This window comes from Elgaria multicarinata, chromosome 2 (assembly GCF_023053635.1).
Source record: "Elgaria multicarinata webbii isolate HBS135686 ecotype San Diego chromosome 2, rElgMul1.1.pri, whole genome shotgun sequence".
NCBI lineage: Eukaryota > Metazoa > Chordata > Lepidosauria > Squamata > Anguidae > Elgaria > Elgaria multicarinata.
This window is the reverse complement of record NC_086172.1, coordinates 66,712,724-66,738,522: the sequence shown is the minus strand read 5'-3', so window position 1 is coordinate 66,738,522 and position 25,799 is coordinate 66,712,724. Positions and strand designations below refer to the sequence as shown.

At 40.5% G+C, this 25,799-nt stretch overlaps 1 protein-coding gene across 1 annotated transcript in view; it reads left to right on the top strand.

Moving 5' to 3' along the window:
- Window positions 1-25,799, top strand: part of KALRN (kalirin RhoGEF kinase) — a 559,448-nt gene that overhangs the window by 412,111 nt on the left and 121,538 nt on the right. Inside the window, exons 27-33 of the mRNA XM_063116666.1 lie at window positions 157-246; window positions 9,464-9,556; window positions 12,585-12,696; window positions 13,133-13,323; window positions 13,633-13,734; window positions 15,571-15,713; window positions 17,593-17,695. Of these exons, the coding sequence (XP_062972736.1) occupies window positions 157-246; window positions 9,464-9,556; window positions 12,585-12,696; window positions 13,133-13,323; window positions 13,633-13,734; window positions 15,571-15,713; window positions 17,593-17,695 (834 nt within the window). The remainder of the gene's footprint in view (window positions 1-156; window positions 247-9,463; window positions 9,557-12,584; window positions 12,697-13,132; window positions 13,324-13,632; window positions 13,735-15,570; window positions 15,714-17,592; window positions 17,696-25,799) is intronic.

Below are 25,799 nucleotides of genomic sequence, written 5' to 3'. Positions count from 1 at the left end.
ATTTGCCAGTAATACTTTCAATGTTAAAGGACAGATTTATATTATTAAGTGATTTATTAGGTGGAAGGGAGAAATTATTATTAATGGGAGATGGTCCAAGCACGACATTTGCTTATCTTGCTTCCCCTCCCCCCACCCCGATGTTTATTTTTACAGGCGGATAAATTTCAGATGTATGTTACCTACTGCAAAAACAAGCCTGATTCCAGCCAACTGATCCTAGAGCATGCAGGAACATTCTTCGATGTAAGTACTTACTGCTCATCCCTGTTAGATTGGCCATGATGCATGCTTCTGTTTTGCTTTGCACTTCCCTCTTAAAAATAAATAATTAGCTCTATGGGTTTGTATCCAGTGGTCTTCATCAGCAGAACCAGGAGGGGAGAAATCCCGCCCCCCACATGCAATCCCCTGCCTACCTGCAAAATCTGCTCCAGAGGCCTGGGAAACTTTCTGAGGCAGATGTTTGGGTGGCATGGAGGTCTGCAGGAGGGAGCTGAGAGTGGAAAAGTCCCGTCGCACTTGTGGACTTGTTAGTGTGACATTGGTTTTATGGCTTTAATTCTTTCAGTGGCTGCCAGGGGAGAAAGAGATGAGCACCAGCAGCCACCAAGACTCTGGCAGCACTCGTGCAAAAACTCTCATGTAGCAATATAGAGGATTTTTTTTCCCATCAGAAAAGCATCCAAGCTGGGCAGCCACTGCAGCAGCATTCCCGACAGCATCTGGTATCTGTCTTAGAGTTGTGCCAAATATTCTTCACTTTTACGATGTGCGTATAAGCTAGCAAATTTAGTGAAGGAGAAATCACTCCTCCCTGCAAACCAAACAAACAAATAAACCAAATCAGATTGCATGGATAGTTACTTTTTCCAGTGAAAAGATCAGTAGTTTTTCAAGTATTAGAGAAAGTCACCAAAAAGTAGTGGTAAGAACTCCAGCACTAGCGCTTTAAACCAGCAAAGTTCTCCTGCAGCAAAGAGTCTCAGTACACAGGCTCCCCTTTCAGCTTGTTGCTCCTATAGAATTTAAATAAAAACAGGCAGAATAGTTTAGGCTGGGTTGTTCTTTCCCTAGGGGTGTCCGTATGCGTTCCCTTTTGCCTTCAACATATTGCAACAAATAATTATTGTTTTTAAAAGCTATGGATGAAAAACAAAATTTACAAAATGACATGGGCAAGTGATTCCCTTTTCATTCATATCACAAAGGCACTGATCTATACGTGTCCCTATATGTGCACAACCATGTTCCACACATCATTTGGGACAGAAATGATAGCATTGGTTGGGGAAAGAATCGCAGAACAAAATAATGCAGTTTGAGTGCTAGGGAAATGTGATAATTTTGCAAGAAAATGTCTACTTTGAGGGAAAATGTGTGGATTGCTTGCAACAGGTCACATGAAAAAGGGCCCCTGCTTGAAAAAATATACCCATGTTAAAATTATTTATTAAATTATTTTCTTATTGGAAACATAATCCACTTAAAAACCTAAGCACTGAACATCCTAGATGCTTGAATGTACTGCCATTCCTTTTTTTACTTTCAGTGTCAAAACAAAATGAGGGTATCTCTCTCCTTTTATTGCTTAAGCTGCCAAACCTGGAGCTGAACTGTATAATCCATTTCAAGTCTGCAGTTATCCACCTTTTGATGTATAGAGTTTGTGTAATATGAATTTCAGCTTTTTAAGTTCAGGTTTGAATAATAAGCTTGTTGCCCAAAGGGCTGGGATAGAACTTCTAGGAGTCTGCACGACCGTTGAGATAAACTTACTTTCTAAGAGATTCATTATACGAACGTTCTATTGCACACTCATTACTGGGCACTCATGGATTTTTGCGGGTCCTATTCATGACGTCGTCTGCATCCCGTGTGCCTCCCGCCCCTTCTAGCCTTCTTCGCGCCATAAAAAAACCCCCAGTAAGTCCGACTTATTTTTTAAAATTGAAGTTTCCGCTAACTCCTTCTGTGTGCAGGAGAAGCAGCGCAATCAAAATGGCCCACTGAATGGGCCACGTTTTTTGAAAGAGGAAGTAATGAGGGACAAATGCGCAGGCGGAGAATCGATGCTAAGCAAATGTGATTTTCCTGTGTGTGATGCTGCTCTAATTCTGCTTGTCACACTTCTGTTAAAAGCATAAGTGCCCTTCCTATCCCTAGGTCTAACAAGCCTTGATGCTCTTGCACTTTCTCGTTCAGCTTTTTGATTTCAGGCCTATCTTTATTTCAGTAATTAATGGAAGCATGCATTCAACGGCAAACTCAAATTTCAGTGAAAAAATCACATTCTAATGGAAACAATTTGGCCCTTATTTCACAAATTTGCATTATACTAATATGACTCATTTAACCCCCAGAATTTGAGACTGTGTACTAAAAGTTCCAGCCCCCAAAACCCACATAAATACACTATTATGCTGAATTTGTAACTATTTTAGGACCAAAGTAGGTGAGACATTGGAGATCTGTGACTGGCTTTCCCTTTCCCTCAGCACTGTTTAGCTGATAAAAATCCTCCCCTTACACACACACACACTTATATTTGTTCCATTGGGTATGTGAACATGCCACTGTTCTCTCTGATCTGAGCCAAGGGAGGTGTTCAGAAACCAAACTTTGGAAGCAGGATAGTCTTTCTTACTGTACAGATCCACTTTTAGCTAATTGCGCTGGAGATAGGCATCTAGGTTGGCTGGGTCTCTGCTCTACTTAGCATAATAGTTAATCTAATCGTAAATTGGACATCCCTAATTAGAAATATCATCCCCTGACAGTTTTTCTACCTAGCTGCAGCTGCTACAGCATTGTATGGCATGCTTCTTTACATGCCATTGATTACATTTTCTCTAGTCTGTTCAGTGTTCGGAACTCTTCAAGTGAATTAAGAAAAAAAAAGATAAAGAGCATGTATTATTATTAATTGAGCAGGGTCTCATAGGAGTCTCTCTTAGGATTATCCCTGTCCTCTTAGTGAAAATATGGATGACAGTTAAATACAGTTACCAGCAGGTGGCATTCCAGCCTACTCAAAGGTTTCCAGAAAGGATGTTAACATTTCAGCAGATTTACATGTTTAACAGGGTTGACACAGATTAAAAAGAATTTGCCTAGCTAAGCTTTTGCAGCCCAGCTGTGTTACCCTGGTTGGAAACCTTTTGATACTGCTTAATACCGAAAAGTTGACGTTTCAGGCCATTTGTGATTTTTGCAAACGGAAGGTGTGTGTGTGTGTTTTTAAGCTGATAGGATAGCAAATCCTAAAAAGCAACAGGAAGAAAAGACACTAACTTTCTCTGATTGTTTGGGGGTTAAATTCCTTACAGGCTGGCTGTCCTTTATCCTAGCTGCTCATATACTCATTCAGTCATGCAGTAAGATTGCAAAATGCTCCTGGTTTGATTTGGCATCTCTTCAGGTGTGCTTTGCAAAACTAGGGCAGCAGAAAATCATGTCTAGAGAATATCATGGTGGAAATTAGGTGCTCTGGGACATTAACAGGCAACTTCTTGGCTGACTTTGGCCCTATATTTTGAACTAAAATGCTTTTTAAAATAGCAATTTAAAATCACACTAAAAATCTAGCACTCACTTGGATACCTCCTGCACCGAACAATGACAATAACACTGCTATGACCTAGGCCACAGACAAGATTTACCAAAAGTAGGCTGCAGAGACCTCTGTATGCTAAGTTGATTGGAAGGCACCTGAATTCAGGCTTCTGGGGATTTGTATTTGAGGAACCTTATAGAATCATAGAATAGCAGAGTTGGAAGGGGCCAACCCCCTGCTCAATGCAGGCATCCACCCTAAAGCATCCCGGACAGTTGGTTGTCCAGCTGCCTCTTGAAGGCCTCTAGTGTGGGAGAGCCCACAACCTCCCTAGATAACTGATTCCATTGTCGTACTGCTCTAACAGTCAAGAACTTTTTCCTGATGTCCAGCTGGAATCTGGCTTCCTTTAACTTGAGCCCGTTATTCCGTGTCCTGCACTATGGGAGGAGATCCTGGCCCTCCTCTGTGTGACAACCTTTTAAGTATTTGAAGAGTGCTCCTCTCAATCTTCTCTTCTCCAGGCTAAACATGCCCAGTTCTTTCAGTCTCTCTTCATAGGGCTTTGTTTCCAGACCCCTGATCAACCTAGTTGCCCTCCTCTGAACACACTCCAGCTTGTCTGTGTCCTTCTTGAATTGTGGAGCCCAGACTTGGACGCAATACTCTAGATGAGGCCTAACCAAAGCCGAATAGAGAGGAACCAGTACCTCACATGATTTGGAAGCTATACTTCTATTAATGCAGCCCAAAATAGCATTTGCCTTTCTTGCAGCCATATCGCACTGTTGTCTCATATTCAGCTTGTGATCTACAATAATTCCAAGATCCTTCTCGTTTGTAGTATTGCTGAGCCAAGTATCCCCCAACTTGTAACTGTGCATTTGGTTTCTATTTCCTAGATGTAGAACTTGGCATTTATCTCTATTAAATTTCATTCTTTTGTTTTCAGCCCAGCATTCCAGCCTATCAAGATCACTTTGAAGTTTGTTTCTGTCTTCCAGGGTATTAGCTATCCCACCCAATTTTGTGTCATCTGCTAATTTGATAAGCGTTCCCTGCACCTCCTTGTCCAAATCATTAATAAAAATGTTGAAGAGCACTGGGCCCAGGACTGAGCCCTGCGGTACCCCACTCGTTGCCCCTCCCCAGTTTGAGAAGATTCCATTGATAAGTACTCTTTGAGTCCGATTCTGTAGCCAACTGTGAATCCACCTAATAGTTGTTCCATCTAGCCCACTTTCAGCTAGTTTGTTAATCAGAATGTCATGTGGTACTTTGTCAAAAGCTTTGCTGAAGTCAAGATATATAACGTCCACAGCATTCCCACAGTCCACAAGGGAGGTTACCCTATCAAAAAATGAGATCAAATTAGTCTGACAGAATTTGTTCCTGACAAATCCATGTTGGCTTCTAGTAATCACCGCATTGATTTCAAGGTGTTTACAGATTGACTTCCTTATTATCTGCTCCAGAATTTTCCCAGGGATGGATGTCAGACTGACTGGTCTGTAGTTCCCAGGTTCCTCCTTTTTGCCCTTTTTGAAGATAGGGACAACATTAGCCCTCCTCCAGTCGTCCGGCACCTCACCCGTCTTCCATGATTTTGCAAAGATAATAGACAAAGGTTCTGAGAGTTCTTCCGCTAGCTCCTTTATTACTCTAGGATGCAGTTCATCGGGCCCTGGAGATTTGAACTCATTCAAGGAAATTAGGTGTTCTTTGACCATTTCTTTATCAATCTCAAACTGCAATCGTGCCCCCTCAACTTCTGCTTCATTTTTTCTAGGGGAGTCATAGACCCGCTTTTGGGAGAAGACTGATGCAAAGTAGGAATTGAGCACTTCAGCCTTTTCTTTGTCATCTGTTATCAATCTGCCATCCTCATTAAGCAGTTGAACCACCATTTCTTTCCTCTGTCCTCACGTATCTGAAGAAAGCCTTTTTATTGCTTTTAGCATCCCTCGCTAATCTCAGCTCATTCTCAGCTTTAGCCTTCCTGACGCCATTTCGGCACTTCTGTGCCACCTGTCTGTACTCTTCTTTTGTAGCCTGGCCTTTCTTCCACTTCCTATATGTATCCTTTTTTGTTTTCAGGTCATCTCTAAGCTTTTTGTGGAGCCACATTGGTTTCCTCTGTTGTCTTCTATCTTTTCTCCTTGTTGGAATTGTTTGTAACTGTGCCCTTAAAATTTCCTTTTTTAAATACTCCCACCCATCCTGCACTCCTTTTCTCATTAGGCTCACTTGCCATGGGACCTTACTTATCATAGTTCTGAGTTTATTAAAATCAGCTTTCCTAAAATCCAGAGTACCTGTATGGCTACACTCAGCTTTTGTCTCCTTTATAATCAAGAATTCAAGTATGACATGGTCACTTTCCCCCAGAGTTCCCGTAACTGCCACTTTATCCACTAAGTCATCCCTATTGGTCAATATCAAGTCAAGGATTGCCGATCCTCTAGTTCCTTCCTTCCTCCACTTTTTGTAGGAGAAAGTTATCACCCACACATGTCAGGAATTTCTTGGAAGGGCCGCTTTTGGCAGTATTTGTCTCCCAACAGATATCAGGGTAATTGAAGTCCCCCATCGCTACTACATCACACTTCCTTGAAACACTGGCAATTTGTTTCTCAAAAGTTTTGTCCTCGTCTTCTCCTTCATTGGGTGGTCGGTAGTAGACTCCGATTATCATGTTCTTTTTATTCTTTGCCCCATTTATTTTAATCCAGATGCTCTCGATAGGGCTCCCAGTCTGATCCGCCTGTATTTCTGTCCAGGGATAGGTATTTTTAACATATATTGCAACTCCGCCTCCCTTTCTATTTCTTCTGTTCTTTTTGAACAAGTTATATCCTTTAATTGCTATATTCCAGTCATGGGAGTCATCCCACCAAGTTTCAGTTATACCTATCAGGTCGTATTTGCCTTCATGTAATAAAAGTTCAAGTTCATTCTGTTTGTTTCCCATACTCTGGGCATTAGTATATAGACATCGAAGACCATGTGTTTTATAGTCTGGCTTTGTTCCTACATTGTTGCGGACACTATTTTGGGGCACTATTGGAGCTGTTCTCTGTACTGTGGTGCATGGGCCTCCATCCATTGTTGCCTCGAAGTTTACGTCTCCCGCCCCTGTAAGATTCATTTTAAAGTCCTCCTGATCAAGTTCTTCATGCTGTGGCTGAACACATTATTTCCACCCCTTGTGAGGTGCAACCCATCCCTTGCCAGCAGTCCATCTTCCAAGTAGCATAGCCCGTGGTCCCAGAATCCAAAATTCTCACGTCGGCACCACCTTCGTAGCCAGTCGTTCATCCGGAGTATTTTTCTTTCCATTTCTAATCCTCTTCCAATAACTGGGAGGATGGATGAGAAAATTACCTGGGCCCCAAAGTTCTTCAGTTTCCTTCCCAGAGCTTCAAAGTCTGAAATGATTTCTTCGTAGCTCCGCTTGGCGACATCATTTGTTCCCACATGGATGAGAAGAAAGGGGTATGTGTCCGTCGGCTTTATGAGCTTCGGTAACCCTTCAGTCACATCTCTAATCTGTGCTCCAGGGAGACAGCACACCTGGCGAGTCCATGAGTCTTCACAACATACTTGGGTTTCAATCCCATGCAGCAGGGAGTTTCTCACAACGACTACTCTTCTCTTCTTCTGCAACCCTTCTGTTGCACTGTGGCTATACCAAAAACAGTTAACTGTGATGTGGCAGCTGGGAGCCCTCAGTGCTCCCCAACAGACATCCAGTAGCCTAGGCTGGGAATGGATCAATCATACAAGGTGGCCTATCAGGGGAGCCCATTATGTGTGGGTCATGGTACAGAGTGTGTATCTCATTAGAAAGGGGGATTGCAGTCTGGGGATGGTGGTGGAAAGAACAACAGTGCAAAGTTCTTCTTGGTCCTGACACCATGTACCAGTTGCTGATCACTCTGATCCTCACCTCATCAAAGCCCTTATCCCTGATAAGAGTCACACTCTCTGTCTGCTCTGTTACCCGTGGGGTGGAATTTTTTCAGGGCTGGCATGCAACTATTCATATGTGCTTCCTGACCCACGCAGGCAAGAGTAGGATTGTGCTTTTCTTGCATAGGGATATGGGACAGGACCCTACAATTCTGTACAGCTAAGGCAAAAAGCAGTGAGAAACCTGGATTAATTAGGACTATGTCACTTGTTACACAGTTGTTGTGTGGAAGGAACATGGAGTATGTGCAGCATAGCAATTAAGAGCTTATGCAACTGACAGTCTCATGATCAAATCGCAGCTTGGTTATGAGCTCTTTGGGTGGCCTTTGACAAACCATTAATACTTAGAGCATGATAACGTTGGTCTCCACACTATTGTAAGGAAGAGTGAGCTAACGCATTCAGACAAATTACTATATATTTAGTAGTAGAATTAATGTGGAAGCCAATGTGTTCATTATATATGCCAAGCAATGTACATACTCTGGAAAGCTGTAGCCAACTGGGTCTTCCCAGTATTGTATACAGTAAAACAAAAATAACTGGGGAGAAGCTGTGTGTAGGATCATCACAAGTTCAGGATTACATGCATATTATTTTAGTAATCTAATCTGGCTGTGCAAATGGGAATCAGTCATGGGCCACAACAGTAAATCATTCCACTGTGGCTGAAGCATGAGCCCATACTTGGGAACAGAGCAGAGCAGACCGGCTTTGCTCAGTGCCTGTCCCATTGCTTAGATGGGTTCTTGCTACAGTCCTGCTACTTCCTAATTTCCCCAGGAACCATACAACAGGAAGTCTGTGTGGCAGATCCACCCCTGTCCTAAGAGAAGAGCTGCTGCTTATTCTTAACACATCTACAGCCTTCCTTCACACATCCTATGAGAGTTAGATAAGGGAATTATGCTAGATGAAGCCATCCTTCTTGACACTGTGTTTCTCACTGCACTTCTTCTTGGAAAGGAGAAGAATGCGCAAAGCTTCAAAGCCACTTTCATGCTTGCCTAGCACCATGGATTTCAGCAACCTGCATCTTTCGGAAAGGACTTTCCTATCCATTGTGACGTTCAATTGTGTACCAACACTACTACTCAAACTACAGAGAGGTTAGAGGAGGCCTTTCCTTCTGACCCCTTAGATACTGCTTTTAGAAGGGGGCATGACTTGACTAAAATTGGGGGTATTCAGGGGTTACAGCTTCTGAATTTCATGAGCCCTCCACCCTTTTATGTTATAATCTGAACATCAGCCAACTTTTCTACCATTTGCAGTGTTGAGATTTTGAGTTTAGGAGCCACTTGAAGATGTCAGTGAAGACTTTCCTATGTCTAGGGATTGTGATGAGAGCCAAGAATCTTTAACTGGCTCAATCTGTTTGCTGAACAGAAAAATGGTATAGTCCATAATCTATCCCAAGGATTGTAATGGGTCTGCTTTGCATTCAAATTGAGTAAACAATACCTAAGGGGGTCCTGTAGGTTACTAAATAGTCTTAAATGGATAAGACTTTGCAATAGACATCTACCTCTACCCCAGAAATGAAATTCACCTAAGTTTTAATGGGAAGTATCTGATTTAAACCTCCATAAATCAGGAAAAAAGGACATTTTTATGGGAGTAAATATTTACTTGAAGCAAACCATTTATTATTATCTGGGCAGAGCCGTAACTGACATGGTTGCATAGAGCACTTCTTTTGAAATGACCGCATGAGAGGTTAGACAATTTCTCTGTGGTATGCTGTTGTTCTTCAAGAAACCACATAATAATTGCTAGCTCCAAAGAACTGATTAGCTCAGGAACTTAGCAGCTAAAATTGATTGTGTGTGGTTGATTTTGAAACTGACCAAGAGTCTAGGGGCATTTTTGTTGCGTTTAGTTTATATGTTTAACTACATTTTGGTTTTGTTTTGTTTTTACTTTTTAAAGGAAATTCAACAAAGGCATGGTCTGGCCAACTCCATTTCCTCATACTTAATCAAACCTGTCCAGAGGATTACCAAGTATCAACTTTTATTGAAGGTACATCAGTCATTTGTTAATATTCTTATGAAATTTATTTCTAGATTCCTTTATTTAGCTGATGTTAACTTCTTCAGTAAAACATTACCTGGACCATCATAGAATTGCCATTTCCAGTGATAGTCACTCACTTCCACCATCCTCCGGTCTGCCTATCTTCAGCTGTAAGGCCTCTGGATAGCAATTGTTTCAATCCTGCTTTCTGAGCACAGCGCACATCAAACAGCTGGTACTGAATAAGTCACTTACGCTTTAGTGATAATGAGACAGTACATATGAGACAATAATGATGTTATTCCAATATACTATTTCAACATGGTTTCCAAATATATATTGGTATAGTTTGCTATTTTTCTTTATTTGTTTCTTAAGTTACAGGAAAGTAGGAAAGTCATGAGACTGAATCAGGCAATCCAACTTCCATTCATTCTCATATGTGTGTTTGGGGGGGCCACGGCAAAACCAGACCAGAGCTTCTGACTCACCCTGCCTTATGCAACTATACAACACGCAAAGGCCAATTTTGTGCATTTGATTTCCCAGATAAAACTGAGGAATTGACAGCACAGTCTGAGCTTTTGCACATGTAGATCCTATTCAAATGTTATAACTGCTTGAAGATTTGTACTATTAATGTTATTTTAATATTAAGCAGCATATAAATGTTATTAATGCATAATTTATAATAATAAATATCCAAACATGATGTCCTGGTGTGGATGGCTGGTGGCATCAGAAATGTGGCAGCTATTCTAGAAGGGAAGGGAGGTAAGATTGCTCCTCACCAAATGGAAGTGAGTGAACAGAGTTTACATAATCTGATCCAAACTCAGATTGATTGATTGTTTCCCCCATCAACAACATAAGGTCTAGAGCAAATTGTTTTCTATTTTTAATTAGAGGCCTGTATGGGGGTAAAGGGCCCACAATTTATTTTGAAGAGCTGGTGAAAGAGGACTAGTTATAAGGACAGTCTACCTTCTTGCACAAACCCCATTGAAATGAATGAAAATTCTTCTAATGCTGTGATTATGAGCCATTCACATTCACTTAAAGGGATCTTAGTTCTATTTCTATTTTATTACTTTTGGCAATAGTGGAAATAAAATTATGTATCTGTATTAGCTAAAGATATATATTTTTCAGGTATGGAGAGGTAGGATTCTTGTTGTCAAGTTTTGAGTGCCCCTAAGAATATCCAATTTTATTGCCACTTTCCTTCTGCCATAGGTCAGTCACTAGCGGCATGCACTTCTGTGATTACTTTTATACCAAATTCCCAATCTCTATTATGCCATCATGAAAAAAATAGCTAGATCATCACCTGTGAAAATATGTAGTTATTTCTATTCTCTAGTCTGCGGTCTTGAACTGCCCTTGAATGTGGTTGGTAATATCCTTTATGGAATACCATCATGATAATATCAACAGATTAAAAGACAATTTGAGCAGTGACTATAAATCAATGTCTGTTTTACTATCTCTGTTCACTGGAAATTCACACTTCACTTCTTGCTTTAGTGTGGGGTTAAATATGACATCAAAAAGCAGCCTTGATTGAAAGATATTGTTTGCACCTCCCCTTTCATGGGAAGTTCAAAGCAAGCTTTGCAAAGCTTGTTTCCTTTGGAGGAGAGCAAGCATGGTAGGTGTATCGTTGTTTGCTTATTTATAAAACTACATATTGAGCTGCCGTTACAGGATCACAAATACAAGCCCATGCATAGGCAGTATTAGTATGACTTAGAATCCGTCAAAGGGCTGATTCTGCCCAGGTCCAAATGTCTTTCCTCCACCCTTCATTGCACACATAATCAAAGATTATCTGAGCTGTCACCTTGGGAGGTGGATATTATTCGCATTTTAGGTGCTTAGAACAGCTTTAACACTTGAGAATCTACAGTCCAGTTTTCACAGAACTATCACAAACTCTAGCCTTGTTTGAGTGTTATCTTCCTTTACACAATTAAAACCTTGTGAGGGAGAGCAGGGGAGCATTGGCAAGCCGCAGATTCTCTGGTGCATTACCTTCCTCTTAATTACATCTCTACGTGAGTTGAAGGATGAACTTCTGAAGCAGGGAACCTCCTCTTCTCATAGAGTCTCCACGTGTGATTCAGAGCCCTGAGTATATAGGGTTCTAAACTGCACACTGGATCTCAGTGAATAGAGGAGATTCCCCACTTCAGAAGTTCAACTCATGGACTACTGCAAATGAGGAAAAGGTGAAGTGAGGAAGAGGCTGGGGCTTGCCAGTGCACCCTTCACTCTCCCCCATCATGTCAAGGATGAAAACACCAAAATAGGGCTCATAACTTAGCACCATTTGGATCCCTCAGATGTCCCATCTCCATACACACACTGTCTAAGATGCAGACAAGAGAATATTTGCTTAAAAATTGGGTGGACCTTAGGTGGTTGGGTCACACAGGAAAAGGGAACTGGGTGAGATATTGAATTCCTAGTATTAAAGATGCTCAAGCATTTCATTCTGTCCATATATGGAAGTGAACTGACCTTATTTACACCTTCCAAGTAAATGTGCGAATTGGAATGTAGCTGTCCTTCCAATTCCACATTTCTCCAAATGTGGCCAAGCAGTTTTCAGTTTAAAAAACATAACAAAATGCATATATAAAACCCTATTTTGCTATGATATGCAAATAAAATGTATATTTTATGACAACATGCAAATAAAGATTCGTATTTTAGAATGCATTATAGCATGCCTATGAATTTTGTACAGTTTTTTCCCCCAACCAGCAGATTAATGCAGTAACAGGCTTATGAAGGAACACAAGGAAAACTGACACAGACTAAAAGTAGTTTGATTTGGCCATCCTACCTAGGACCCAAGTTTAACATTCCGTAAAGTTGGGAATAAGTGCTTGTTATTGATTTTACATTAACATCATTTACACCTACCAAGACACATATATCCAGGCTCGATTAAACGTCCTCAGTTAACTACAACCAAAAGAACACAATCTTATCTGGAGCTCAGTTTTGTTTTACATTTCCCCCTCAGGAGCTTTTAACATGCTGTGAAGAAGGGAAGGGAGAACTTAAGGATGGTTTGGAAGTGATGCTCAGTGTCCCTAAGAAAGCCAATGATGCCATGCATGTCAGCATGCTGGAAGGTAAGCAGTCTTTGACGGCTGGGAGGGGAATGCTACTTCTTTCAGAAATGCATCAGGGTGGACTGAAGAAAGTTCATTGTTTTGTATGGACAGGGTTTTTTGTAGATAGATGGCTGATTCCTACAGGTACTTGGCCTTATTGAATTACTGTGAAGATCCCTGTGTCCAATTGCAAAATACATTGAGAACTTCCATAAGCAATGTCAAATAATCCCAGGCCTATTTGTATTATGTCTGCACATGCATGTATCTCTCCTCTCTGTCTCTCTCTCTCTCTCTCTCTCTCACACACACACACACACACACACACCTGTTTGAAATTGTCATGCTTTGTCTAATTTTAACCAGTACCTAATTTTGGTCTTACTGGGGTCTGAAATCAGTTTCATGAGGTGTTATTTTTGCTTTCATTTGATCTGATTTGTTTTATTTATAGGATTTGATGAAAACTTGGATGTTCAGGGAGAACTGATTCTTCAGGATTCCTTCCAAGTATGGGACCCCAAGTCTCTCATCCGGAAGGGCCGCGAGAGACACTTGTTTCTCTTTGAAATTTCTCTTATTTTCAGCAAAGAGATCAAAGATTCTGCAGGACACACTAAATATGTTTACAAGAATAAATTACTGGTATGTCTGCTAGGATGAGCATTTTATGGGCTTCAGGATCTTTGCTAATTATAGAAAAATAAAAGTGTGCATGTCTTTGTACCAAATTTGGAAGATATAATAAATTTGGTGATACATGGTCAAATGCCATGAGGACTAGCTTTAATTCTACTTTACCTGGGAAGCAAAATACGCAGGACACCTGAAATAGCTAACCACTACTCATTACAATTAATTTACACTCATTGCATAAGACTGCAATATGACACTAGATGTGAGCTCCTTATCCTCTTGAAAATATGATTCCCAATTATCTCTCCTTCCTAACAGACCTCAGAACTGGGAGTGACAGAGCACGTAGAAGGAGATCCCTGCAAGTTTGCCTTGTGGTCTGGACGGACTCCCTCTTCAGATAATAAAACAGTGCTGAAGGTGAGTCTCCAGTCTTAATTTCTGTTCCTTTGTTGCTTTTGTGTTTGCTCAGCAACCAGGAAGTATTAAAGTTAAGCTCTATGGTACAATGTAAAACAGTCGGTTGGTGGATCTTGTGGAAGAATTTCAGAGTTTTATGCTTTATAAATAAAGCATAAAACTCTGAAATTCACTTCTTTCAACTGTGGCTCCTTAGCAGTCCTATACCAACTACAGGTGATAGATAGCACACCTACAAAATCACTGATGATATTTCAATCATAAAGATGTGGTACCAGTGCTGGACTCAAGTCAGGAAACTGTAGCCATGTGAGAAATATAGATAAATATATTGAGAGAAAAATAGAAATAAAGCATTTGAACACAGTTTTGCAAGATGCATGAAGTGACTCCATTTTATCTCACTTATTATTAGCTATTGATTCAGCTCTGGACCTGCGTGTTCCTACATCTAACCCAGTTTTTTTCACCAGATCCCCATTATTATGCAATATGTACTACATTAAAAAAAGATTATGGGAAATTAGCATCACTATAGGAAGTCATGTGTCCCAAATGAATGCTGATGCCACATGTGTTTCTAATACAGTATATCACACACAATGAGATACAGATTATTAACAGTACATCCCCAAACTTCATGTGATTGAAACTTTTAACATATTTAACATATTTTAATTGGCCCTTCATCCTACAATGTAAGGATGAAGCATAAAAATCAAAACATGGCACAATGTAATGCAATAAAATCATAAAACATCATCAGAATAAAAGCATAAAACAGCAGATTAAACTAAACAAACCAGCATAATACTTTAAAATGCCTGGACAACTAAGTAAGTTTTACTCCAGTGCTGAAATGTTTTACTCTAGTGCTGAAATGATAGCAGCACCAGTCAAGCTTCAATCGGGAGGTATTCACCACTGAAATGTCTATGCTGGATGACTGCTTTAGGACATTGTGGTGGCAGGAAACTAAGAGCACTTCGCTGCCAACACTTCCAAAAACTAGGCGTGATGATGTGCTCTCACTTGTATCTGGCCATAGTCGCTATGAAACTTGCACTGTCTGCATTCCTGCCATTCTCTTGTCTGTTTCCTAGCCTGCAGCTCCTTGGAGAACGAGGGAGCTAATTGAGTTCTGCATTGCAGGGGAAGCCACTTGGGAGCGATTATGTCGACAGTCCTCTCCATCGCACCATTCGACACCAGTCAGAATAACAAGAAATTCCCCAAAGGCATTTGGGAATCCTTCAGATTCCATAGAACTCTTGAGTGTGGACCGTTTCAATGGCCCCATTGAGGGGTTTGCCCACTGCCAATCTAAAGTGAAGCTGTCTGCACTGTTGACATGGCTTGAAGCAAAAGGCATATTTACTAGTCATTGGTTATAGCAGAAGATAAGCCAGTTTGTGGAAAGGTCTTTGATCATCCTCACTTCCTTTAGCTACTTCCCAGTGCCACTGGATTTTTTTGACTCAAGTGATTTTCCTCCCACCTGAGCAAACTAGTCATTTTTGCTGATTAATTTTATTTTAACAGAGACCTTGTGCCATAGATGTTTTGTTTAAGAAATCCTAGTAATGGAACAACATCCCATTTCCCCTCTATAAGCATATTATATTTCATGTGCTACGTATATTTATCCAGCACTTATCTGCATTACTCTTGCTAGTGCAGCTGGCAATCTGTGTTTGGTATTTGAACTTCTGCTGGCTTACCAGGCAGATGGTTCTGTAATGCTGAAAAAGGAGTGGACGGAATAGCAACAAAGCACTAAAACAGGGACCCATCCTTGAGAAACATCATAATTTTGTCTTCTGTTGAAATTTGTAGGCATCCAGTATTGAAACAAAACAAGAATGGATAAAAAATATCCGGGAAGTGATACAGGAACGGATTATACACGTAAAAGGAGCTTTGAAAGAGCCAATACAGCTCCCCAAGACCCCAGCCAAGCAAAGAAACAACAGTAAGAGGTAATCTTAGTAATTCCTTACAACAGCTACCTTTTTTTAATTGATCCTCTACTTAAAGTAATTATTTTGCTACACAATTGGTTTGTGCAGATTAATCAACAGTGTACAAATTTATAAGTAACTTTGTCTATGAATATCAACAGCACAGTAAACCTCTCCTAAGGGATTAGTGACAGGCAGTCTCTAGACCATATCCAGCCCTCCTGAGCAAGGCTGCTGCTGTCTAGTTTTCAAAACTAAAAAGGGGGGTATGAGGGAATTCCAGCACCAGGGCAGGTGGGGAGGCCTTGGTCTACCACCTTGCATCTTTCGTTCTCAAAGCCAGGACTTTATTATCTGGATCTCCTATCCTAGATTATGTCCACCATTATCAGTTGCCCACCCTTTAACTGTGTTCTCATTTCAAATCCCATGAGAATGTCAATGGGTTTGCTTCTTGACTATAATCCTCAGGATCTTGGGAAATTGGAAATCTATTCATATATTGAACTAAGAAAGACTAAGGTGGATTCTGACCACATCATTCTACTGGGTGTAATATAAGTGTAATATAAGCCAAAAAGGAGAAAAGAAAACACTGTTCTTACTTAACTACTAGTAATATGCTTGTCAGTGTGAAATGTTTAATCTACTATCTCCCATAAAATCGGTCCCATTTGACTTCCATGACAAAAATAAATAAAAAGGAATGAAAAGTAGGGAGAAAAACCTGGTTCCCTACACGCATACATTGCTTTGTATGGAAAAGATGAAGGCCAGTGAGGGCTGTGGAAGAGGAGAAGGGAATAATCCTACGCTTCTTCCAGGATGCCTGTGAATGATTTGTATATATAAAGCTAGTTTATTGAATCAATGCCTGGTTTTACACCAAGATATTGTAAGTTTAATTATATTGTTTCAGAGCATGACATGTGTTAGTTAAATTTGGCCCTTTGGCTTGGATATATTTGCTAAATATGGTAAGTGGTATATAAATCTATATAAACTGTCACATTATGAATATGTGAGTTGTGTCATCCCATAGCTCACTAAAATGGATATTTGAACTATTAGGCTAGGAAGATAAAAAAAAGTTTGTATTTTTATTACTATTATTATTTTATTATTTATTTCATTTCTATACCACCCTATAGCTGAAGGTCTCTGGGTAGTTTACAGCAATTGATAAAAATACAAAATACAGCATAATAAAAAATAGTCTAAAAAAATTTAAATAGAAAATTTAAAACAATTTAAGCAGCTAAAAGCAAATAAACTATGTTGGTCTTAAAGTACTCCAGATGATTAGGCTGCAGCTGGACATCTTCACCTCTGTCACTGTTATTCTCACCGGTCTCCTGCTCTTGCAACCTTGGTACCTCAAAAGCAGCACCTCCCCTTCTCCAGCTCACTCAGAATCGGTTCCTAGGTCTTCTTCGGGTGTATCTGCAGAGGTGTTGGGCCCAATCCCTACAATTTTGGAATATACAGTACACTCACATTTTGTACTTTTTTATGACCTAATTTAAATCACTAAATATGTGAGAACTGAGAAATGACCCTTGGTAATTGACATCAGTTTTGCAAAACAGCAAGGCTATAATTTCGATGGCTGGGTTTGGTTAAGTGAGAAATCCAAGCTGAATGGGGCATTGGCCTGCCACACTCATTACAGAGCTATTTTAAGATCCATTGCTGTCACCATATAAGCCTAGGATAGTCAATTTCAAAGAGCAAACGTAGTTATTATGTGCTAACCTCACGGCAGAGATGACATCATCATTCTAAATTACAGATTGAGTTGTAACACATGTGTGATCAGCTGAGCAACAGACTCTTTACACACTCGCTGAGCAGTTATCAAGTCTGTTAACGAAATGTTCTTGTTCTTTCCCTGCAGAGAGGGAGGAGAAGATGCCGACAGCCAAGGAGATGGGAGCAGTCAGCCTGACACAATTTCAATTGCATCCAGGACTTCTCAGAATACAGTGGACAGTGACAAGGTAGGTTTTTTTCTTGGAAATGTAGCATCACTAATTCCAGCTAAGTGAATTTGAAATATGGAAGGTGATGCAGAGAAACAAAAATGGAGTGTTATTTCTTTTTTGGAAGTGGCTAAACTACATTGGGTTTAGTAATAACCTGAGATTAATATTTCAGCCTAATAATTATAGGCTATTTACATGCCACAAGTGAAATCCACTGTTGCACATGGTTCACATCCTTTGGAAGTGGTATGAGTAGCTGCTGCTACTGATAGTTGGTCTGGGTAGCAAATGGCCCTGTGCTGTAATCTTGGCAACCTGCAAAAATTCCAGAGACAGTGAGAGGTAGATGATGAGGACTCCTATATGCCCAGGCGCAGAAGTGAGGCTTAGAGAGACGAGCATGAGCCTGTTGGGACCATTGTCCACAGCAATAGACAGTGCAGCTGTATAAATTGGTGGGGCCCATCAGGAACAGATAAGCTGGATATATACATGGGGTGTCAGATGCAGGAACTCAAGGAATGTGAGCAGGGACAGCAACATTTTTTAATATGATGCCTGTGGTGTAAACTCTAGATGGCATCAGTAGAATGGTAAGGTAGTCACTTTGCAGGACTGGAAGGCAAGATTTTTCTGTGCGAGAGTCAAGGTCCATCTGTGACTTTTTCCTCCGTCACATAGTTGAATACTTGAAGTGCCTTGTTTTCAATTTTCATTGGACACATTGTTCAGATTTGGGGTGTTCAATTGGCTTATGAATTTAGCTGAGGAGATAGCCTGTTAATATTGCCCTTTGTTTCTCTATCTATGATGTTCATTGATATTTTTCACTGGTCTCTGGGTCACCATGCAGAAGCAATTAATGAGTTGTAATTTTTTTCTGGCGGGTTTATTTTATTTTTATTTTATTTTATTTTTTGGTACATCCTGCTGAGAACTAGGTATCCATCTGGGTTTATGTCCATTGCTGTTAGAATTTGAAATGTGCTGTTTGGTTTTGGTTTCAAAAGTATGGATTTCCCCCCACTAAATTGCCTAAATGAGCATTATGTGTCGTATATTGGTAGGATGGTGTTAATATGGAACCTGTCATGCAACATATGTCCTTCCAGAAATAGGCAAATATCATAAGCAATAGTATTGTTGGGAGAGTCAGCCTGTGAAACAGGAATAAATCTTAAATGAGTAACTTTTATGGAAGTCTTAAGATAAACAAATTATGTTTGCTTTAAGGGCATATTCCGGTGTTGTTGGTTTCTTTTCATGCCAATAGTGATATTATCCTCCATAGATGTCCAAAGGTCAGTTGGGCTGGGCAAAGCATTATTTAGACGTAGTACAAGAGTTAGCTTGACTGCTTCTTCTCTTCTTTTGAGACCATGTTTTGCTTTAGTGAATAGTGATAAATGCTCCAGTTTGTTAGCATGGTTGTACAACTGCTTAAATTTATTGACAATCTAAATCTCTGGATTTCAAAATGTTATAAGTACTATGTTATTAAAATTAAGCACATAGTAAAAGGCTTTGAAAAATCACAAAGTAAAAAAGAAAAACAAAGAATAGAATCAAGTCCATAGGGAAGACACTTTGGTTCCCACAGTTCTATGATTGAAGGATTTGCTTTTTTCAGGATTTAGAAACGATGTCAGAACCTGGACATTTTCATAGAATGTCCACTGTGTTCTGATAGTAGTCTTTAATTCCTGTTTCTAATGCCTGCCAGCAGCTTCCTATGACTGACATAATTTCCCAGTTTCTGGCTGCCTGTGGAATACAACACTTGTACTTCCCTATTGACCATGCTGGCCACCAACAGCTCCACCCTTGGAGATGGTTATACATTCCATGACAAGTTAAGGTGAATTTATCATAGCAATGTATTTGCATTCTCTCTCCAAGTGTTCTCATCCTTGCATCTGTTATAGGGAAGGAGATTATATTTTCTTCTTCTACCTGTCCCCCACAACTCTGCCACTCAACAACTGGAACATCTGCTTCAGTAGTGTTGATTTATCCAGCCACCAAGCTGCAACATTTATTTCAAAAACATGGATACCACCAGAAATTGTACCCAAACCGTTAAAGGCGTACCATGTTGAAGAGAGGCAAAATTCCCACTAAGATTTTCTCAAGACAGTTTGTTGTGTGAGAGGTACATCTGTTTTTATCCCATATACAGTACACAGGGGTTGATACACTGGCAGAACTGACCTGCTCTTTGCCATTCCTCCCCACACCACACCACACCATAGCCAGTGTCCGTTAGGGAAGGAGAAAGGGACAAGGTGGGGCAGGCGCAACACCAGAAGAGCTAACAAGTGAAAAGAGATGTTGCCGATACAATGGGATACCAGGCACATGAAAGGAATCAGATAGTCTTATGATGGAGATTGGAAGGAGACTGCAGACTTTCATATTAGGCTCAACCAGGTATAGAGATGTGAATAGGAGCAACTTGAAGCAATTCGGACTTTCCTCCTGAAATGTCATATGTCAGGTAACTTTAAGCCAGATCAGCACCCCTTGTTGAAATGAATAAACTCAAGTATTGTGAAGCACTATAATGTTTCCATGGATTACTTTAAACTACATATGGGCAACCTGCAGCCTATGAGTCACATGTGGCTCTCAGAGACGTCTTACACAGCCTGCTGAAGATACCCATTACTGCTGACCGCCCTCCCCCAAATTCCTTACCCTTGTCAATGTTGGTGATGAGGGTACACAGGGAAGACTCCCATCATGCACATTCTTCCCCAGCACACTTGTGCTCCTGATAGCTGTCAGGAGCACGATTGAGCTGCAGAAGAGGCTGCACAAGGAGAGCCATCTCAGTGTGTCCTTTCCCCCAGCTTCATCAGGTGGGTGGCATGAAGTGTTCTTAGTGCGCAAGTAGAAGGGGTTTAAACCTCCTCATCCCTGCATAGTGAGCTGGGAGCCTGGGAAGAAGTGGACATGCATGAATGTGTGTGTGCATGAGTGCTGGTGTGTGTGTATTAGAGAGAGTGTGTGGCTGCACATATATGTGTGCACAGGTTGTGGCTTCCGAGCCACTACCCATTGCAGAATACGGCCCTTAGGGACAAAACGGTTGCCCACTCCTGCTTTAAACAATGCTTTAATTGTAAAGATAGATGCATCAACACCCTTTAAAATACCTATAAGAGATATATTGGGATCTGTTTCTGGAATATGTTATTAAAATGAGTCATAGAATAGTGATTAAGGGGTCAACATACTTCTTAAATTGTTAGTTTTCAGCAATAGGAAGTCACTTGCTGGCTTATTGTTGGTGAGGAGTTGGAAGAGTGTGCAAGAAAGAACTCTGTCATTGATTTTTCAGCATTTATAAAAGCAAACAGTCAAAGCATGTGTTAGCAGTGTAAATTTAGATTACCCCCATCTGCTTCTGAGCAGAGTTTAACCAACAACTCCCACAATGCTCAATGCAACCATGATAACCTCCCCCCTCCCTCTCTGGGTAACCCACGTAAAAATGTCCATGTGATTCTCCCCCCTCTCCTCCTGGTGTGCGCTTCAATTGACTGATGCATAAAGGGATCGATCTTCAAAGCAGTTGCCTGGGTGGAAAGATACACACACAAATGAATCAAGAGCACAAAGATGTCATGTTTGCTTCCCACACTCACTGCTTTGGGGACTATTCATTTTTCCTTTGCCACCTTTGGGGTTCTGTGCTGAAGAAGACAGGTAGGCGTTTAATGTTGGTGAAGTTTAGCTTTCAAATAGCAATAATTTGTGCTTCTGTGACCTTTCACATTTGCACCCAGGGAAGAGTACATATATGAATCATAGCAGCAAGATCTCTCTCTCCCTCTCCCTCTCCCCATACACCTCAATCTTTTAAAATGTCTGAGCTGAGTCCAATAAGTCCGGAGGTGGGGGAAGGCAAGGCAGCATTATCATTATTATTATTATTTTTATTATTCTGCTAGTTCTCTGCCTTTCTTCCAGTACAATATCATGGAGAGAGCAAGAGAATCTGCCTTGCACAAATAGGGGTAATAAGGGACAAGAGGGTGTTATGGCATTGATGAGCAGGTGCATCAGATGAGGGGAAGATGACATCTGTGGGCATCTATGTGCTGTTGCCCTTCTGGCCTACCCTCCACCCTCATTCATGCTGGTAGCCTTATTGCGGTGCCCTCCAGCCTAAAAGTGCTGCTAGTGAATGCCAGTTCAACTAATGGGAAGGTGAGTAGTATCTAGGATGTGATTCAGGAAGAGATGCCAACCAGGCTTGCATAACAGAAACTGGGTTGGATGAATGCAGAAGTATAAACCTCTCTCTGGTGCCCACCAGGGTATAGAGTGTAGCACCACGCTTGACTTGGGAAGGCTGGGAAACAGAGTAGCTGTGGTCTGTAAGGATTCCATCTCCCTGCTCAGGTAACCAGTAGTCTACCAGTTTTGAGTGTCTGTACCTGGCATTGGGAACTTGAGATTCTGTTTGTGTACTGTCCACCCTGTTGCCCAACAGACTCTCTGCCTGTGCTGATGGAGGTGGTCTCAGACATCCCGGAGAAGCTGGAAAACCCTGAACAGGGATTTTGAGGCAGTTTGGGCATAGAAGAGGGCAGACACATGATGGAAGTACTATTGGTTGGGAAGTCTGTTGATCTAGAGGAAGGCTTGCAACCAATTTTGGATGGGGTTGCTGTTTTTAATTTTGAAATTGTTTTTTTTATTATTTGCATTTTAAAAGTGTACTTAAAAGTGTTAAATTAGAATAACAGAACTAGAAGGATAGCATTATCACAATGATTGCTGTTCTTACCTTGTGTGCGAATCAAGGATGCCCCCACAAGCCCCTCCTACACCAGGGGAAAGCTCTATCAGTGTAGATTTATCAGCAGCTGTGTTTCTAGGGTGGTAGGAATCCAAAGCCCTCTTGTTTCCCCCAAGAAAAGCCAAAAACATGTCAGCCAAATTGGACTTATGCCTGAATACATTTGAAACTGACACAGAACAGAAATAGACTGATTTGGCCATCCCTACAGGACCTTTTACTGGGGAGTAGGCTGTGCTGCTGGCCCCGCCCTCAGCATTGGACATGCTGTTGACCCTGCCCCCAGACATCCATGCATTGGTGTCTGAAGTGAAGGAACCTATGTTTAAGCAGTTGCTTGTGTGTAGGCTTCCATGAAATCAGAAAGACATATTAGGAAGACCTTGCCTTTGATCTAGGAAGAGTTGGGAAATGTGTGCATTTACCTCCCTCCCCCCGAGACATCTGGTTTGATTTTGAGGATATAATTCATTCCATTTATTTATTTATTACATTTCTATACCACCCAATAGCTGGAGCTCTCTGGGCGGTTCACAAAAAATTAAAAACATTCAAAGTATAAAACAACAGTATAAAACAATAATATAAAATACAATATAAAAATTCAACCAGATAAAAACAGCAGCAATGCAAAATTACAAATTTAAAACACCAAGTTAAAATTTATTTATAGACAGTTAAGATACTGGGAGAATAAAAAGGTCTTCACATGGCGTCTAAAAGCATATAATGTAGGTGCCAAGCGAACCTCCTTAGGGAGCTCATTCCACAGCCGGGGTGCCACAGCATTTGCTCCTTAAAGTTGTTACTACCACCCTCTTGATCCCATCATCATGTCTCTCACTCTGTCTCCTGCCAGAGGACATATGTTTAGTTGCATAAGTCCAAGATTATCAGCCTCATTGTTTTACTATGATTTTATTAGATTGTAAGCCTATGCGGCAGGGTCTTGCTATTTACTGTTTTACTCTGTACAGCACCATGTACATTGATGGTGCTATATAAATAAATAATAATAAATAATAAGTCCAGAGAACTAAGGCCCCATGCCACCAAATGGGATCAGGAATTCAACAATGAACTGAATTTACTACTGTAAAATATATGAGATGAATTTACTACTGTTAAACATACAGCTACATTTTCAGTTTTTATTGTTTTAAATATTAAAAATATACATTGTGTTTTGTCATGTCGTTGTATTTTATGGCTTTAACTTTAGTGAAGTGCCCCGAGAGTTTCGCTAATGGGAAGTATAGAAATGTAAGAAATAAAGAGAAAGAAAAATTATACAACTAGAGATCCTTACTTCTGGTTTTCCCATGTTAAACCTTCAAAATCAGCTGTAGAAGGAGTGGAACATTTAGAGCAAGGTTTGTATTTCATGCTTAAGGTTTAACTCATTGCTATATTTGGACATTGGAAGTATTTTTTCTAAGGGCTTCTTTAGATTAAGCGGAAATCGTGTGGCCTTACTGGGGCTTTACTTCCTGCTTCTCTTGCACATTTGTATGGGCTGCATTACATGGGCAGAGAGGGCTGACCAAGTGGTCTATAATTGAAAATACCCCCACCTCATAGCCTTGAATGAAACAGCACTTTTTTGTGGGTACTTTGTAGCCCAACTTCAGCTGCATGCAGTAGGAAATCCTGCAATATTTCAGAATAATTGCCATATCCAGGGTTTTTTTTAGAATGGGATTAGCAGGGGAAGGCGCAGGAAACATGCAGGTGGTTGACATCATCATTAAAAGGACACACAAACTTCTGTGAGTGGCCAGTCATGAGGGGGCCTTATTTTGCTCATGTGAAGTACCCCCAAGTCAGCATGGCTGGCAAAAAATCTCTCTCTCTCTCTCTCTCTCTCTCTCTCTCTCTCTCTGAGCACATCTACATGGTCTCTTTACACTGAAGTAAATGCGCAGATTCGCATTTTAGGACACATGACACGGCTGTCTATTCGCCAGAGGGTCAGCTTTTAATCACGATAATGCACATATTTGCAGATGGGATTTAACACGACTTTTAGAGTTTGCACCGCATTATGGTTATGTGTCCTCACGGAGTTAAATCGCATTTTGACATGTGGGCAGAGCTTTAAGGATAGGACAATGGGCCTCCTTCTTTCACACTGGTTTTCATTTGAATTCTGTGATTCTGTGGAGCTCCGCAGAGAAAGCTTCTTAAAACAAATGCATTTATGTATTTATTGATGGATGGATGGATTGCATGTGGACAGCACTGTAGTATGTGAGAAGAGTGTAGTTTTCCTCCTTTCCATACTACATTTTAGCTTTATTTTGTTGTTGTTTTCTAGCCTAATTGTTTTGATAGTAGTTTAAGACAGATATTTAATAGATAATCAAATAGTTGTTGTTTTAAAGGAGAACTTGAATTCATCAGTATTGAAGTAGAAGTCATGTGTCCTTAGCTAGCCAATCACAATGCCTTCTTGTAGTTCAAGGTGTGAAAAAAAATCAAATTACAAATGAGTGTTCACAAAATGTCGTCCTTGTATAAACACCTTAACTATAAAGTTAAACCTCATATTAGTGGGTTATGTGCTATTACAGCTAATTGCTTGTGTGATATCTGTAAATCACAAGATGCTTCTGATCGACATGAGATCTTGCTGTAGGCAGAGTGGTTAAATCTTCTGAAGTATAAGCAAAGCCCAGTTCTGGCATAGAACTTGGCAGTATATACAACTTGCAGAGGTGGTACAAAGTCTCTGTTCAGAATGACAGTGTGAAGCTAAATTGCAGGAAATAAATCATGTTGCAAACCTATAGAGCTTCATTAGAAAATCAGACAAGAGAGGGGAGGAGGAAAAAGGAGAGAGAGAGAGAGAGAGAGAGAGAGAGAGAGAGAGAGAGAGAGAGAGAGAGAGAGACAGAAACATTTTCAGTTTTGCCTTCAACCGCAAAGAGGCTGCAGCCAGCAAAGAAGCAGAATGTTAAAGTGGATCAGTTCGAGGCAATCAAAACAGATCAAGAAGGGAGTAAGTATGACCTGAACCCCTCCCCTTTACTCTTACATCACTTTAGATCAAGGGGATAATGACAGCATAATTAGTTAGTAAAGTTAACTATTAAAATCCAGTCAGAAAAGATGCAGATAGAGTTCTGATTTAATTTCTAACTTAAGAAAGTAGGACATACCTTTATTTTTCCTGCTGTTGAGAAAGCCAGGTTTTATTTTGTTGGGTGTGTAAACAATTTAGGATGTGAATGGGTGGTTTTTGAATGGAATAAAGTCTTGTAGAGAGGAACTAGCATTTGTGAAAATGCAGCAGAATAGGATTTGTAT